Source organism: Sander vitreus, chromosome 1 (assembly GCF_031162955.1).
Source record: "Sander vitreus isolate 19-12246 chromosome 1, sanVit1, whole genome shotgun sequence".
NCBI classification, from domain to species: Eukaryota; Metazoa; Chordata; class Actinopteri; order Perciformes; family Percidae; genus Sander; species Sander vitreus.
Window position 1 is genome coordinate 30,496,081 of NC_135855.1, and position 17,702 is coordinate 30,513,782.

At 38.6% G+C, this 17,702-nt stretch overlaps 2 protein-coding genes across 2 annotated transcripts; one reads left to right on the plus strand and one right to left on the minus strand.

Moving 5' to 3' along the window:
* Positions 1–24: 24 nt before the first annotated feature.
* On the plus strand, positions 25–5,105 carry wdr93 (WD repeat domain 93). The gene is made up of 15 exons (XM_078257979.1): positions 25–135; positions 409–610; positions 1,307–1,371; positions 1,643–1,721; positions 1,823–1,908; positions 2,117–2,201; positions 2,490–2,646; positions 2,938–3,008; positions 3,192–3,281; positions 3,414–3,545; positions 3,765–3,972; positions 4,098–4,158; positions 4,277–4,433; positions 4,580–4,763; positions 4,958–5,105. The coding sequence occupies exons 1-15, from the start codon at positions 25–27 to the stop codon at positions 5,064–5,066; spliced, it is 1,797 nt and encodes a 598-aa protein (XP_078114105.1). The 3' UTR covers positions 5,067–5,105.
* Positions 5,106–11,078: 5,973 nt separating this feature from the next.
* Positions 11,079–14,672, minus strand: LOC144522706 (gonadotropin-releasing hormone II receptor-like). Its single transcript, XM_078257993.1, is given in 4 exon segments — positions 11,079–11,628; positions 11,630–11,792; positions 12,808–13,012; positions 14,124–14,672. Coding segments are annotated over 4 exon segments (1,284 nt in total). The 3' UTR covers positions 11,079–11,261.
* Positions 14,673–17,702: the final 3,030 nt, after the last annotated feature.

Below are 17,702 nucleotides of genomic sequence, written 5' to 3' on the forward strand. Positions count from 1 at the left end.
TTGTATTTATTTTGTATTCGTAGGATGTCCATGTACACCAGAGAAGGTACCCAAGACCCATATATGGAGGCAGCTTGCAAAACAGAAACATCCAGAATGAAAACGCCTAGTTTGGAACTGTACGGTGCAACACAGGTACAGATGGGGAGTTTAAAGTTATTGGGTTATTTCTGGAAAGGAATTCATGTTAAACATAACATACTTGACAAACCATCTGCCAAAACCCTTTCTAAACTGTATAATATGTTCACCCCTAGCACAATAATAATGTCCAAAAGGGATCTACAGGCACACAAAGCCCTTGCTTTTTAATCTACTAATGACAATAAATAGGCTACTGAATAAAAAGATTAGTGTTTTCCAAAGGAAATGTGGGTATTCATTTTTTCGCTGTGACTTATCCATTAGCTTCCAGAGAGCACCAACTGCTTGGCGTGCTCGGAAGACGGCAAGTACCTCAGCCTGGGTCACTCCCAGGGCTTGTCTGTGTGGTGTGCATCTTCTCTGATCTGTGCTGCAGAGTGGCTGCAGGACACACTGGAAATAACATCTATTCAAATGACCAGAATGGCTGAGAGAGCCTATCTGCTTGGCACCATTGATGATATGGGTGGGTAGTACGCATCTCTCATTCATCCTCTCCTGCATTAACCATGTAGATAGTCAGATTTTTGCAAATTAACAAATACAGATTTATTATAATGTGTACACTTGAAATGCTCTAGCTCAGAGATCTTCAACAGGGGCTCTGGGACCCCTAGGGGGTCCTCAGAGTCACTGCAGGGGGGCCTCCAAATTATTGTTTATTTTTGAAAGTTTTTTTCAAAATTGAAATGTCATAACATGAATCCAACATATTATTAGCAAATATAAATCCCCAATGATGATAGGCTTACTGGCCTATATTGTAGTCAATAAGATAGCCATCCACATTGAAACATACACAGTGTAACATAAAGAGATAATTTATAAAATCACGCCAAAAATTATTTTAATATCTTAGTATTCTATGCAAAAAAGGCATGTATAAAGGCTTTAGGCCGCCCTGTCCATTATTATAGGCCTAGTTTAATATGCAACTTCATTTTATACAATATGTCGTAGAGCGGTCCCTGCTCCGTCTCTTTTTCAGTTAAGGGGTCCTTGGTTTAAAAAACATTGAAGACCCCTGCTCTAGCTTGATGTTGACGTCATGAATTATTACTGAACTGCACTGAGACAATAATACCTGTTAATTAGAGGAAAGGAAGGTTCAAACTGGATTCACCGTCATACTGACATCAGCTGTTATCATCTTCCACTACAGGTGTTGCCAGAGTCTTTGCATATCACCGTGAAGGCATTCACCTCCTCAGTGTTATTAACATCATGGTGCGTATTGTCAGTGTAATTTCTCCAGATACACCTTGTACACCTTGGACTGTTTGTCCACCACCAATTCTTTTGTACTTAAAAAAGAAAAAAATACAGGAGAAATCTTAATTTCTTCTTTCGCCACAAGAAAATTTGTTGAGGATAAATCAAGCAGTTTTATCTCTCTTTGTTTTGAAAAAGGTTGTGTATATTCACTTTTGAATTTATGTAATTCCTTTTAAAACAAAAGTGAAGAATAACAGATTCAAAATAATCATTTCAATATCAGGAAAATATCAACAGAAGGAGCATTTGCTTGACATTTGAACTGTCTGAAGGGGGAGATTATGGAGCTGCGTCAATCAGCTGTAAGTAGTGACTTTACTCTGAGTCTGAGCTATTTTTATTATGTGATTTTAAAAACTTCACATTCAAATAGTGATTCACATGGCTTTCACATCTCTACCAGGTAACAGTATTGTTTGGCTCGAGGTCTACCACTTTCCCTCAGAAGCATGGCTGAAAGAGTTAGACAAGAGAGAGAGAGAAAAACAGGTAGGTACAGAATTTGATTGGTAGGCTGGTTTGAACATTGATAGTGTATCCACTGTTTTTTGGGGATTCCTAGTTTTAAATTGAATGTATGCTATTTTAACTGCTGTCAGATACATACAAATATGTCATTGAATTACAACTTCAATAACTTTACATTTTTTGTTATTTTTAGAAAAAGAAAAAAAAGAATTAATTTTTTTATCCTCAGGACCCAAACCTATCCGGAGATCTGGATGTGAAATTGTCTCCAGTTGCAATGGTGATTAAAATCAAGCCACCCAAAATTCCAGCAGGTATAACTGAATCTAGAACAGCAATGTATGTAACCATTGTGTGGTTGGTTGATTGAACAGAACAGAAATCCATTTTGTGTATGCGCATTGTGGGTATGTGTAACTGATGCAGAGGTGTTTGCCCGTATGTATCTCTGTCTGTGATTGCATAATGTATCTCTTGTTTTAATGACTGAAGTGTCCCAAAAGTAATTTATGTTATTGCTGTTACAAATATAATTAACAATAAGCATGAGCACACATTCCAGGTAAGAATCAATATCCCAGCATGTTTCTGATGTTTTGCAGGGACGGCATTAGATGATCCCCTTAAGGTGCTGCAAATGACAGACTTTTTTACGCACTGTTTGGCTCTGGATGTAGACACCAGCAGCAGTCGTCAATGGGAGGAGCAGTCTTTTGATACAAGTGCAGGAAAAACAAAGGAAACTGATGAAAGCCCAAGGTACGATAAAGTTTACACACATATAGTACAATCAGCATTTCACAGCTGAGCTCTGTTGTAGATTGTATACCTCTAATACATTGTCTTTGATTGAAGTCTTGGCATGAAATATTTTTTAGCCTTTTAAGTTTCTTTTTATATTTTGGTCGGGCTTAGTTAGGACCCCTGACTCCTCTGAAACCAAAATTGTACCATTGGTAATATCGCCTGGAAATTATGTAAACCATTAAAATGCATGCAGATGCTCAGCCCTTTTCTTCTGTCATATCAGTTACATGGAATCTTTTTCAGACGTTGCACCCAGCACTTTCTTCTGCCTTGTGGTCAGTTTCCTGGTGACAGTAAAGCAAAGTCTCAGCCAGGTTTGTAATGGAGAGGGGCGGAGGGTTTAGCTTAGTTTTCCAGTATTTGAAATGTGCGTGTTGAATATGTGAATTTTCTATGATTGGCTAGTACTGTTTCAAAGCCCTTTACACTAAAAGATGTGCCAAAAGTAGTTGCCATGCTCCTATTAATGTCATCTTTAATCTCTAACCTTTTCTCAGATGGATTACCTGTTGCGTTCTGTGTGTGGTGGGGTGGCAGCCATCATCTTCTTCAGTTTTTGCTGCAAAAAGCACCAAAGAACAAACCAGGTAGGATATTTATTTGTTCAGTGATGAATCTGGCTTGCTGTTAATAGCTCACATCTAATTTACTTTTTCATTTGTCCTAGAGGTGGTAATTGGCATACATTTCTGGTTTTGACCCTTCTCTTTTTGAAGCAGATGTGGAACCCATGCCAGATGTGTTGTGGCCAAATGCAAAGGAAATCCTTTGCTCTGCTGTTAGTAAATGCACCCGTTACATAGCTCTTGGGCTTGATGATGCTTTGGCGTGTGTGTGGGACAGGCAGTCTGGTGAGCAAATCCTAAATATTTCTACTTTCACACTTCCATGATTCATAGAATTTATTCGAGCTCTTCGTCTCAGTTAGTTGTGAGATATATTTTGGAGTTTTGACTGAAAAGCGATAATGAGAATGAATCGTTGAAGGCTGCAGCAACACTTTTAAACACTGTTAGAGGTTTGCAATATAAATGGCCGGTTTGATTCTCATTTTCTTATCCTTCTCTCAGGGTCTCCATTGTCTGTTGTCTTGGTGTCAGCAGCAGACAGTGCCTTCTTTAGGATGCAATTTGTGGATTACTGGCCAGAATCTCCTGATGATTCCCTGACTTTTACTGCAGAAAAAGTCTATATTTTGGTGTTGTGTAAAAGTGGAGCAATGCATACAGTCACTACAGGACGAGGGGCACAATCCTGCACAGTGCAGCTCTCTGAAAGGTTGCTTGAGTTTGACATACTTCCATATTTAATGTATGCATCTAACTTTTTTCCTGTCAAATGAAATGCCATTATATATGTATCAAAGAAAACATTTTCACACATGATTTCCTAAATCTCTACAGGCCAAAAGACAGCGGCGACCTCCCAACTGTCACTGCATCAGTGCCGTTCCTGCAGAGTTTGGTAGAAACACTGACGTTGTTGATAAAAGGTTCAAAGGTCATAATAAAATAAGGAATTTACAGTGTTATAATTTTCAACTCTTTGGGTCCTGCTGTCTTATTTTTCTTGCCTCAACTAGTCACTTGTGGTGCAAAGAAATGGAAAAATGTTCCTCCAAGATGTCATCAACAAAACCACTGTGTGCTTCTTGATTCCTCCCACAACTCATCTGATTGCCACACCCTGCAATCCTGTTTATGCTCTGAACAGCAAACAGCAGACTCTGTTCATACAAGGTAAACCCAAAGCCACATTTTAGTTCAGTTTTGCATTACACAATAGCAGGATAATCACTGGTGACGTTCTAGAAGAGTATGACTTTCATATGTATGCAAAAAAAGAAATTGAACTATTTAACAAAATGCTTTCATGTCTTATGCAGGTGACCAGAACCACAGCTGCAGTCCTTCTGAAGGAGGAAGCCAGAGTCAGCTTTTCATCTTCCGTTTTGGAGAGGCTGACATCATCAAGCAATATGTCGTTTCACTTCCAGACTCTCCACGACAACTAAACACACTGAGCTGTGTTAATCTAGAGGAAACCTGCAATCTCTACCTCCACCAAAGGTTGCATTCTTTTTGTCTGTAGGCAGGCAGCTATAATCTGAATGTGTGGTGTGCAATTCTTTTTTGAAAATGTACTCCAAAGATGAGTCAGATGATATGTAGACTCCCACCCTAAGGACAAAGCACAAACAATTCATAGTTAAATGTTTAGGTTAAGTAAAGTCATGCCATGTATTTATTGTTTTCATGTGCAGAGCGCTGTCTGTGGAAGAAAGGAACAAAGCTATGACGCAGACATGGAAGCAGCTACATGAAACTGCTGTGATGGTGCAACAAAGACACAGCAGAGCTGCAGCCAGCTGAAGAACAGCAACAAATCTTTTTTTGTACAGAGGTACTATTGTATGTAGTGTTTGTGTGCATGTTCATTTTATGTAATGCCTCTTTTAATTCCCAACACCTTTACTGCACTATTCTCCTCGACATATATATATATATATATATATATATGGTCAAAAGTTATACTACTGTTCAAAAGTTTGGGGTCACACAAATTTCCATTCCACTCCATTATAGACAGAATACCAGCTGATCTGAGTGGGTGGCTGATCTTTAATGCAATATCTACATTGCCCATAATCAGCAACCATTCATCCAATGTTCCAAAGTCACATACTGTTTACTAATCTGATATCATTTTAAAAGGCTAACTGAGAAAACATTGGAGAACTCTTTTGCAATTATATAAGCACATAATGTAATCTGAAAACTGCTGCCCTGAATAAAATAAGTAATGCAACTGATCTCAGCTGGTATTCTGTCTATAATGGAGTGGAATGGAAATTTCTAAGTGACCCCAAACTTTTGACCAGTAGTGTGTGTGTGTGTGTGTATATATATATATATAGTCTGTATTTATGTTACTTACTTACTAAAAAAAAGTATAAAGTAAGTGAAAAAGATACTTAAATGTGTTTGAATCATCTAAAGACATTGCCTTGAACATAGTTTTGCATACAACGTTTAATACTACCCCACAGGTCCAAACATGACCGTACATTACCAACATAGCCCAAATCTCCAGTTTCATTTGCTTTTAAGACAAATCAAACAGATTTGAATTTGTCTTACCATACAAAAAAGAATGGCATTGTTTCTTGTGTTGAATTAGGCAACATTTTTATGCCTCCGCGCCGGTGGCAAACCTGTTTTCAGGTTGTCCGTCTGTCCCGTTCTTGTGAACGCGATATCTCAGGAACGCCTAAAGGGAATTACTTCAAAAATGCCACCCAGGATGGTTGTGATTGGTTTAAAGAAATAAAAAGAAGCCAGAACGTTTTTTTTCCCTATCCCAGAATGTTAACTTGTGCAGCCAGATTATACTCCAGCACTGACAGAGCGCTGTGGAGATAGGTCTGGCAATGTGAGACTAAGGTCACTTTGACCCCACATAACACATTTTTTGGCCAAAACTCAAGAATTCATACACTAAACATAACAAATGTCTAATAGGATAAAATTATGAAGTGATGATATTTTATACCCAAAAGCAGGGGCGATTCTAGGATCTGACCTTTGGGGGGGCTCAGCCCCTAACGAGCAGTTGATAGCAGTTAAGCTAGGGGGTCCGGGGCATGCCCCCGTACGTTTTTCTTTTTTTAAACCCTTAAATCATGACTTCTGGTGAGATTTGGGAAAAGAAATAGACAGATTGAGACATGCAATTATGAAAAACTATCAACAGATTCAAGGCATCTGCTGTGAAAAAAGATGGCAACTACAAAGCATGATTATTGCAGCACATACCCAGGGGTGTCGGACTAGGGGGGAAAAGGGGACTGAGTACCCAGGGCCCTCATGTGAGGAGGGCCCAAAAAGATGCTAGAATGAATAGCTGTGGATGCAGGGAGGGGCCCATAGAAAATGCCTTTCTACAGGGCCCAGAATTTTGAGCTACGCCCCTGCACATACCTTGAACTGGTAAAATAAGCCTTAACATATTTTTAGACAGGATTATTCATGTTTTTTCTGCTGTTAATTTTCAACTTTTTCATTTACATCATTGATAGAAACTGATATGGTTATACAGCTAAATGATGAATAATCTAATCTAATAATGCCTCCGAACCAGATGGGGAAAATCCAACATCTCTTTTTCTTAAGAGCCTGGGCCTGATAATAAAAGCATTTACTCTAATACAACAACTACATTATATGATAAGTAAGACATCAATAAATCTGAGAAGACCAACTTTAATGATGAGCCACAAAACAATATTATGCAATACAGGAATAGGATGTATATAGCAAAAATCCATGAAATGCATGTGTAAATATAATGTGAATGGAATATTTTAAGTGTTTTTCCCCGTACAATATATGTCCACTTTCTCACCTGGTTCTTCCAGGTCCCTCTCTTTGTCCACGCTCTCTCATCCTGCTCTCTCTCTCCATCCTCCTCTCTCCCTCTATCCCCCTCCCTCCGTCATATCACTGACAATCACATACAAAACATTTTGTAATCAACTAGAAAATAATCTTCAAATAAAAGAGAAAACAAAACACAGTAGTCCTCTATTCTCCTCACTCCTTTGTGCTGTCAACCAGAAGGCAAATGTAATCAACTAATCAACAGAGAATGTATTGTGTAGGCTACCAAAGGTTATACATTCACCTATTTATAACATATGTGAATATGGGATTGGTGTTCAGTGCAGTGGGATAATGTTAAAGGCTTATTATTGCGGCTGTAAGCAGTCCAAAATAGTTCTGCTGCGAAGGGCTAAACACTGAGAGATACACACTGTGACACGCTCGAGATTGTATTGCAATGATTTTTATTCTTCTTCTTCCACACGTAAAATACACTTAGCACTGCAGTTACCAAATGTAATTGTTACCTGGTGAGTAGAATAATTGCGTTAATGCAGCGTAATGCATGATGCGGTCAACAGAAAGTGTTCGCTCCCAGGCTCACCCCCTCTCTGTCAATGCCCAAAAAACCCAGGTGCACATGTGAAGCAAACAAATAGATTATCACTTTTGCTCAAACCGCGATGAAAACGCCCACCACCTGCCATATCAGTGCACAACACAATAATCAACAAACAACATAAATGAGACCATAAACAACATCCAATATGTGGCTCCTACACTTATCTTATACTTTATCTCCTGAACCTGGCTGTTTTCTTAAAAAAAAAAAAAAGAAACGTATATCCATATATGGGGAAACAGACTGTGGGTCAGGGTTTGTTGTTCCAGTGTTTCAGTTCTGATATGAATGAGTCTGATGATCCGTCAGGTCGTTACAGCAGGCTATTAATAGCACACTTAAACTTACTCCTAAGCTACATTTGCCTACAGTTAGCAATTTTGTCTAACGTTGCACAACAAAATTGGACTCTGTGGTGAATAAGCTAGGCTAATTCAGATATGATTGCCATCATTAGTGATCAGGGAATCACAGATTGGTTCCACAAATACTACACCTGTAGCCTACTTAACGTGTTCATTCGATTAGATTTAGATTTAGATTTTCACTCCATTAGCCATACCTTTTCAGTGGTTGAAAGTAGCCATACTCTGACGACCGAATTCCCCAAAGTTATCTGCGCAGACTGAACAGTAGGCTGAGGCGCCCTCGTTCAGGGAATCGCAGATAGGCTGTTGACTTTAGGCTACAACTGAGCTGAGCCTGTCGGCATTTATCCTATTCCTTCGCTAAAATGAGGTTTGCAAAAGTAATAAGGTTTGAGCACTAAACGATTTCACAAAATCACAATGATAAGGACTTTATTTTTCAGGGGTGCTGAGATGATTTTTAGCCTAGCGCCACCTAGCGCCACCTATGCCCAAAAGGTTAAAGGTCAACTTCACTGTGACATCATGATGTTCTGCAAAAACGCTTTGCTGACCCTTATTAAGCGCTATAACTCAGGAACAGAAGGGGAGATTGTGCGTTGAAGATGTGTGTAAAACATCCTTGTTTTGCCGTAAAATACACTTAATACCTTTTTAATAAATTGGTTGGCAGAGGAATGCAACCACGAGGCAGTAATTCTAGTTATATCTGTGGTGCTGGAAGGCTGTCCTAATATGTATTTTAAAAGCATGACTGTATTCAGGCTTATCATGACTGGGCTGTATTTAGTAGTCATGGCACGTAGGCTTTTTGTTGTCTTTGGGGTCTTTGGATGTTTCATACGTCACGTTTTTAATGTCAGAAGACACACAAAACCAGGACAGGGTGCAGAGATTTTGCTTAATTTGATTAGTATTTTATAATCTGTCATGCAACAGTATTGAAAAAATACTCATTCGGGGCTTTGACTGTCTATACTGTGAAAGTTTAGGTTTAGGCAGTAACAAAAGAAGAGGTATGTTCTTGGGCAGCTAAACAGTCTCATGCCACTGATACAGTTTTTAATAAAATGGAAAGAAAAACAAATGTTTGATTTAACTCTATGACCCCTTGATCCTACTGAGAAGTTATCCCAATATTTAGCAAAATGGAAAGTGAAAATAATGAATCAATTTCAGTTTTGAAGGCATTTCTTTGTAAAAAAGCAAAGGCAGAAACCCTGCTTTTCAGGTTTATGCACATAAGAACAATGGAGACTGGTGGGCAGCATTTGTAGCTGAGTGCTATAGTTTTATGTGTGCCAAACTGACACATTCATATTCAAGGGAGCATAATTAACTACTACATATTTCTTAATCTATTAGAGAGCATATTGTTCATCCATAACCAATCAGCAATGTGCGGCTGTTAAATGATTCCTGATTGGCTTTATGTACTAGGTTAGATTCAATAATGGGAATTCTTGTGCTAGAATGTACAAGTGGTGGAGCGCTTTTTTTTATCATTTGTATGGCATCTCTCCTATTGTTGGTGTAGAAACATGTTACTACATTGTTGCATCACTTGTACTCCATCTTCAACAATCATATCAGATCATACTGTAGTGTCTCTCTGTGAAATGGAACTGGTACTGATACAGATTTTAATATGTGCTTGAAAGGCTTATTTGAATTTCTAAAAAGCTTTACTGAGGCTTGATGCCAAAAGGCCAAACGTCATTGAGAGTGTAATGAAAGCGCAGGTGCTCTATTCAAAGAGTCTTGCATGTGTTATTGTCAATATCAGATTTGTACCGGGGAAAAGAAAATCAGACAATAAAAACAATGAAGCAACAGCCTCTTAAATTAAACTAAGCACCTACAAAGAGGCACAGACTTTATTCTAATCCTTGTCACTGTTTGCTGTGGGTTTGATGTTATTTAGTAAGTTGCTAGTAAGTGGAACTTTGAGTGGAACTTTTTTGTTACATAAAATGAATAAATGCTGAAACGATGAAATGAAGTTGATAAAAGGAGTAGTTGGACATTTTGGGAAATATACCTTTTTTGCCTTTTGCCAAGAGTTAGATATGAGAATAATCTACAGTATACCACTCACATGTTGGTATGGCAGCCGATAGCTGAACACATTGAACATTTTAAATAAATAAAAAAATAAGGACCACTTTTTTAATCGTGGTGGCACACTGTATTTATGTATTTATAAATGAAATGATTTGCTGTTCTCAATTTCAGTACATGCATGCAGAATAAGTTAATGATATATATAGGCATCAATTTAAAGAATGGTTACAGTTTCTTATCTCAGTTTTAAATGATGATGCTTGTAGCCACAGTATAGAAGTGTATTCATTTCATTCAGCCATGTGCTCTGGAGGGCTGAAATACACCCCTGTGCCCGGATTAAATACTTTTTCAAGCGTTAATACACTACTTCTAAAATTGCATGTGCCAATCTCTCACTTGGCTCCATTTAAGGTTAGGTGAGTCACTGCCCCTGATCCTACCAGTCTCAACCATTCTGTGTTCTGTACAAAATAAGAAAAATGCATGTTTTTTCTCCCATAGAGCTGAGGGTGATTTTAAAGATGTTTGTTATCTCTGCCACATATACAATTTGTCACTATTAGAAATAGAATCAATCAAATAGAAATGGCCTTTCCATTTGGACACTATGACTCATCACTGATTAGCAGCAGCAGTCCCCTCAGGGATCCTACTGCTTAAATTCACTACAGACATAGAAGTGTGTTTGCATGAGAGATCTGCACATTGCATGGCATTGCTGTGAAACAGGAATTTGCATTCTCACAATTTCAGCTATATTTGTTGATAATTATTCATTTTTCCACATGGCTTGTTGTAACTGTACCCTTTGAAAATCAGCAACATTTCCAACAGTAATGGATTCACAATAGATACTTTAAACACCAGTGAATACATTTATTTCAAGATGACCACAAGATACAATGTACAGAGCATATACATTTCTTTATAACAGAAGCTTGTTATGTTAGTGTATTGTCATGTGTGTACTTATTTTATGAAGCTTCCCCTCTTCAAGGAAATGATTTTCCTTTGTGTTTTTATACAGAACCATGTTACAATTTGTGTCAAAAGCCAAAATGACACACAGACCGTCAGACACTAAATAAATCAAACTAAATAAAACAGCTTCTCCACCCTGTACTCTCCTCATATGATGCTCTCAAGGCTGGACTGCTTCGGATCTCTCTCTGCATCATTGTCTGCTGTTAAAAATCTGCTTCTTGTTGACGTCAACTCTGCTTTGCTGTGGTTATCATCACTGCTCAACATGAACTTGTCCTGGCTGGCAGGGCTCACCTCTCTTTTCAGTGGCAAAGAGTTGGTAGCACAAGTCAAAGATGCAGTTAAAACCGTCATGTTGTCCAGGTTGGACTTCGTGGTGGCATTGCAGTAAAACCTCCGGAGCCCCTTACGGAAGTGAATGGTGAACAGGCCGTAGATGACTGGGTCCAGGCAGGCGTTGACGAGCCCAAAGATGAACAGGATGTGGGTCAGTGAGTGGGAGACCTTCCCCCTCAAGGTCCTCAGGGAAGAACCAGTACCAGAGGCCCAGCAGGTAGTATGGAGTCCAGCAGATAATGAAAGACGAGACAATCACAATACTCATTTTTAGAGTTCTCATCCGGGCTCTGGGGATGTTATTCTTTGAACACCGCAAATGCACTTCATTGGAGGGCACTAGGAGCAGAAAAGATGACGGACACATTATAAAAGGCTTAAATGCAAGCAAACAATAAATACTCTGTTTAAAATATGCAAAATGTAGTGCTAGTATTGCCTTTTGCATTCAAATTTTGTGTAAAAGATAATCAATCATAAACCTCACAAATAGGAGTGGTTCACTTTTAGATTGATGTTGTAGAGAAAAGATAGAGGTACAACTATTTTTTTAATGTGACTTTTGTGACCAGATGATAACAGCTGTTATCAAGTGTCACTTGTCTCAATTGTTTTGTGATGCACTTTAAAAGGCTGGATCACCCAAATTACAAACTAACTTGTGTCTCACTTATAACGCAGATAGTTTGAGTCTTATTGGGCCAGGTTATAAGGTTTTGGTCTCTGAGATTTCTGACTTTTAACTGTCTACAGTCACACTAGCAATGCTTTGCACTAAATTCTAACATGCTTTCAATGACAACATGTGAATGTTTAGTAGGTATAATATTTACTATGTCCACCATTAGTGTGTTAGCATGCTAATATTGGCTAATTAGCACTAAACACAAAGTAAAGCTGAGGCTGACAGGAACGTGATTAGTCTTAGTCAGGAATCGAGTATAAGTTAAGGGATCAACAATGCTATTAAAAATGTATCCTCTGACCACCATAGATATCTGCACCAAATTTAATGTCATTTCATCCGATTGTTGTCAAGACGTGTCACTAAAAACCCAAAAATGTAAACCTCATGGTGGCGCTAGAGAAAAAGTCCGGGCATCATCTTCTGGGGATCATGAATTTCACTGCAATCCATCAGACCGTTGTTTAGATATTTCAGTCTAGAAAGTGATGGACCGACTTCCTGATCAACAGACAGACATTGCCATCTAGAGCATGAAACATCTTTTTTTAGAAAACAATTTCCCCTTTTACTCTGAATAATCTGTAGAATACACTGTTCACATCTAAGGACTATTTCTTCAGTAGATTTATTTAACTGATCAACGATTCAGACTCCTTTTGAACTCACAGTTGTCCTTTTTCAGTCGTTTGGAGATCTCACAGAAGATCCTGGTGTAGCAGGTGATCATGATGACCAGAGGCAGCAGGAACAGGCAGGAAAAAGTGAACATGTTGTAGGCCGTTTCATGCCAGTGAGTGACAAAACTTCCACGTGTGGCACACTGAGTGAATTCCTCGGGGTGAATGATGGTCACATTGTGAAAAAGGAACATCTGAGGAGGGAAAGGAACAATAATTAGAAAGGCATGGAGACACCATTCATAGCTACTCCCATGTGTTTGGTGGCCATATCATCATTCACTGATAACTTTCCATGTCCTGGATGCCCTGCTGTCACCCATAGAGGCTGTCCCAGGACATGAAATATTGTAAGTAGTTTTATAGAAAACACATTTTACCACATATTTCACATACCTATAGTGCTATTTAGATATGCAGATAGTTTTGTTTTATGTGCCCAGGTTTTGCGATATCTGTTTCTCAGAATGGTTAGGTTTGTTCAGGTGTAGGCCTGTGTGTTGGCTGCACTAGACAAAATATGACAACAAATGTATCTCAATCAATAATTCTTTAATAAATGTCAGTCTACAGAATCCAGCCTAATGGTAAATGAGCAACAGATGGCTCAGAGGGAATAAACTACTGACCATATTCATTGTAGTGATGGAAACAGTTACTGAATTTTGGATAACAAACCATGGAGGCATATGCTATATCAGGCAGTGGCCATACCATACAATACCTGTTCACAGGATAAATTCATTGTTGAATTTAGTCTCTTTGTGCAATTTGATCACAATAAGAAACAGATTATTTAATGTTCCCTGTTCTGCAGGCTGAGGCCAGACGCGACACATCAGCTGGCTTCACATTTCTTTGTATGAATGGCCCCTTAATATTGTTCACATTGATCTTTGCATGCATAACCTCCCACATGCCAATTAATACATATTCAGGTTAACAAAACAAAAACTCTTCCTGCTGATGGGATCATCATTTCAGACTGATGTTGGGAAGGTGACTGACAGCCACACATTTCATACTTTTCATGAGCAGTTGTAGAAAAGGATTATTACTGATTATTATTATTATTATTATTATTATTATTATTATTATTATTACTACTAACAGATTGTAAATCACTGCATATAAAATATTCATGTCAACAATTTAAATCAAATTAAGAATTATATCAGAGTATTGAAAGTGGCCATGTTCCTCTGTGCATTTCAAACCAGCCACTTTTTAGACAGGACATGTTTAGTGAAAACATGCTTATAGCCTAATCTAATGAAAACCATATCAATGAACACCTGACCTTACCTGAGGGACTGACAGCATCACACTCATGCCCCACGCCACAGTCAGCATGACTCTGTTCCTCTTACTGGCTTTACTGATAGCCAGAGGGTTGAGGATGGCTGACTGCCTATCCAGACTAATCACCACGGTGACAAAGGCGCAGGAGTACATCGCCTGCAGCTTAAGAAACATCAGTAGCCTGCAGGCAAAGTCCCCAGCGAGCCACTGGACTGTGATGTTCCACACGGCATCCACAGGCATCACAATGAAGGTGACCAGCAGATCAGCCACCGTCAGGTTGATTATCAGCACCCTGACGTGGGATTTGCGTTTTCCATCTCTGTGTGCCGCCCAAAGCACAGCAAGGTTGCAAAAGGCAGATATGCCACATAGAATGCAAGTAATAATCACTCTGATTTTGGCTGCTGTGGTGAATGTGGGCAGCTGCAGGGCATCATCCTCCACTGTCCAGTTGGAAAAGGGCGAGGAATTGTTGCAGCTAACGTTCAGTTGGTGGTCTGTTGTCAGGTGATACATGGTTGCTGCAGAGTCACACAGAGTGGCGTTCATTTTCTGAGGCTTGCAGAGGAAGCAACATTCTACTCAACCACTGTGAAGATCAGTGCTGATAACAAGAGTAAAGCAAAAAGAGGAAATCAGGTTCAAGATGGATGTATCACAGGCGATGAAGTAGGCGCCGGTCATCCAAACAAACCTTCCCTGAATGAGTACTACAATGTCTCTAATACAGCTCATCAAGAGGAAGTAATATGAATATATGGAAGTGTGTTTCGCATTTCAAATCAGTGAGGTGGAAAGCTGAAGCTCACACACTGTAAGGAACATGGAACTTATGAATACAGTCCATTTAGCTAATATTATATGGCATAAACTCATTCACAAGTCCATGTTTTCCTAGAGTGCATCTAATCGTGATAATATGCAACAACAATTTACAAATGGCAATCTGCTGTTCAGAATTCCTCGTTTTCATAACATGAGAATAGGAAGACAAAAACTTTTTCGGATTTATTAATGATGTAATTCATAATATAATGATATCATAACCACAATATTCGTTTCTCAGTCAACAACAATTTGAAAACTAAAAACAAAGGTCACCTATGACAAGTCTTTGTTGTGTTAGCCCTTTTTTACCACAGTATCATGATTGTGATGTCCCACCTAGGTCAGGTTTGCCTTGATTGTGTACAGCTTTGTGACTCACAGGTTTACATAAAAGATGAGCTGTAATCATAGACAAGGAATGACATGTTTGTATAAGAGACATAACAGCATGTAAATAATATTCATGTAAATATATTAAATGTGATGCAAAGCACTGATCATTTAAGCACAATTACGCTTATCATTCATCCAGCCTCTCTTTCTTCTCTTTGAATTTTCCTATTTTCCTATATTTTGATCGAGGTGAAAACAAGCAAAGATGAATGCTATTCCCACATTTGACACTAAGTGCATGTGTAGCCTAAAACTACATTAAAAACAAACTATACTGTATTCACAGGATCAGTATATCTGTGCGATCTCAAAGTAGAGGAAAAAAGCAAACTTACGTTCATGTGTAGCGGAAAGAGGAATGTGGGTTCAGTGTTTTGCGCACTTTTGCGACCCCAAGTATTTAAAAACCACCGCAGGACTGAAGCCTCGTCGCTATTAATGCCTGTTGGTTTTCCATACGTAGGCTGTTGTAAGTATTGCAAGGCAGCAGGTTCACCGACACACTACAACTGTTCAATTCCTCTTCTATCCAGTGCGTCCAGTGCGTTTCCAGCCGCTCCACCTTTATGTACCAAAAGCCGTGCAACAAAAAAACCCGGGGTGTGGCCTGACCTCAACTCCATATTCACTGGCATGGTCTATTTGTTAGGGTGAAAAATATATACATGTGAGCGCTAATAAACTATGATTGATGATCACCACAAAGCAAAAAAAAAAACTGCATGTTTTTTTTTTTTTATAAATGTCAGGGAGATATACGTTGTGAGAGACCATAATGGAAACTATTAATTATAAAATCACAGTTTGGAGTGCTACTGTGATATCCTCCAGATACACTATTACATAAGACATGATTCATGAGAGAGGACAAAGGCAGCTGAGACTCTGCTGATTGGAAAACAATATTCTCTTTGACCCATCTGCAAACAAACAACCTAACCATGTCAGCTGAATCTGAAGATGATAGATAATGAAGTAAGTAATGAATAAGTGACAAACATTTCACACAAATGATACATTTCTGAACTCCTGAAGGTGTCTACTTTCTTTATGTGAAGGAATGAAGTGTGTATGATGATTTAACAAAGCATGACTCACCATTTTGTTGTAGTTGACACCCAGTAATTTGGAATACACTTTTCACACACGCTTCATTAGGCCCTTGCTTTCAACCCTAATAAAATATTTCAAAGAATATTTTAGATGGATTTCCTGTTTTTCTTAACCTTAAATATTTGTCTAAGGTTACTTGATATTATTTATTAGCCTATTACGATGTGTTTTTCCACCTTACCTTGCACTCTCTCCCTAAATCTCTCGATCTGCCTGTTTCCTGGGTACCACTCTATTCTGCAAATGGCCCTAGATTCATCATAGATAGGGGTTAAACCACAGATTAAACAAAGTGATCAAGAGTTCTGTAGGCTGCAACTGCATCAGCAAGCACAAACATTGCTGCTTTAAAGTTACACCACTACTGGCACACTAAACATACTAAACATTTGAAGCTCATAGCTTTTATTGTTCGACATACAAAAACCAAAGTGCAGGAACAGCAAATTTGCTGTTTTCCTTTGGTTATTTGCTGGACTATGTCTCAGCCAGGAAATGGTCCGGAAAATTGCCATTTTTACACAGCTTAAAAGGTGCTGGTACCATAGGTGGGTTTTTTTTTTTAACCTTTGGACAGAGCCAGACTGGCTGTTTTGCACTGTTTTCTGTCTCTTTCTATATACTAAACTAAGCTAACCGGCTGCTGGCTGTAGCTTCATATTTAGCAACTGTACTGACCTGACAGTGGCAGGCCTACCAATCTTCTTATGTAACTTTAAGAAGGAAAGCGTATTTTTCAAAATGTTGAACAATTGCTCTAATATTGTCAAACTTTAGAGCTCTTACTGGAAAAAGAGAAAAGTACTCAAATCTGTTCCATTCAGGTATGTGGTGCTACATACTGTGTCTTATTCTTGGCGTAGATGAAAGGCAGCCTGAATGGCTAATGAACAAATACACCACTGACTGATCGCTGTCATAAAATGCTTAGTGGTTACCATTTTAGGCAGGGTATCTTGTTTACACATAAAACAAGTTGTCAACAGTAAAGTAAGAATTAACTCAAAGCACAAAAATATGTAAGTTCTACATGTCTCTGACATATCTTTTCCCTCTGAAAGCCGTCCATTTTGCCTAATAAAAAGGTTACAGAGATTTAATTTTAGTGGGCTCTGTTTCCATGGTAATGTTTCACTGAAAGTTTAACACAGGTCAAGCAAAGGAATTGGGGTGACAGGGATTAATTTAGTCTTAAAAAGTAGTCTCTCAACATCTTACAACACATTCCTTCTTTTATATTCCAGT

Bases quoted from the DNA above. Each gene is read 5' to 3' on its own strand.
- wdr93 (XM_078257979.1), top strand. From the start codon at position 25: ATGTCCATGTACACCAGAGAAGGTACCCAAGACCCATATATGGAGGCA. The intron at 1,372-1,642 runs GTGCGTATTGTC...TTTCAATATCAG, and splicing joins TCAGTGTTATTAACATCATG to GAAAATATCAACAGAAGGAG. The intron at 2,647-2,937 runs GTACGATAAAGT...AATCTTTTTCAG, and splicing joins GAAACTGATGAAAGCCCAAG to ACGTTGCACCCAGCACTTTC.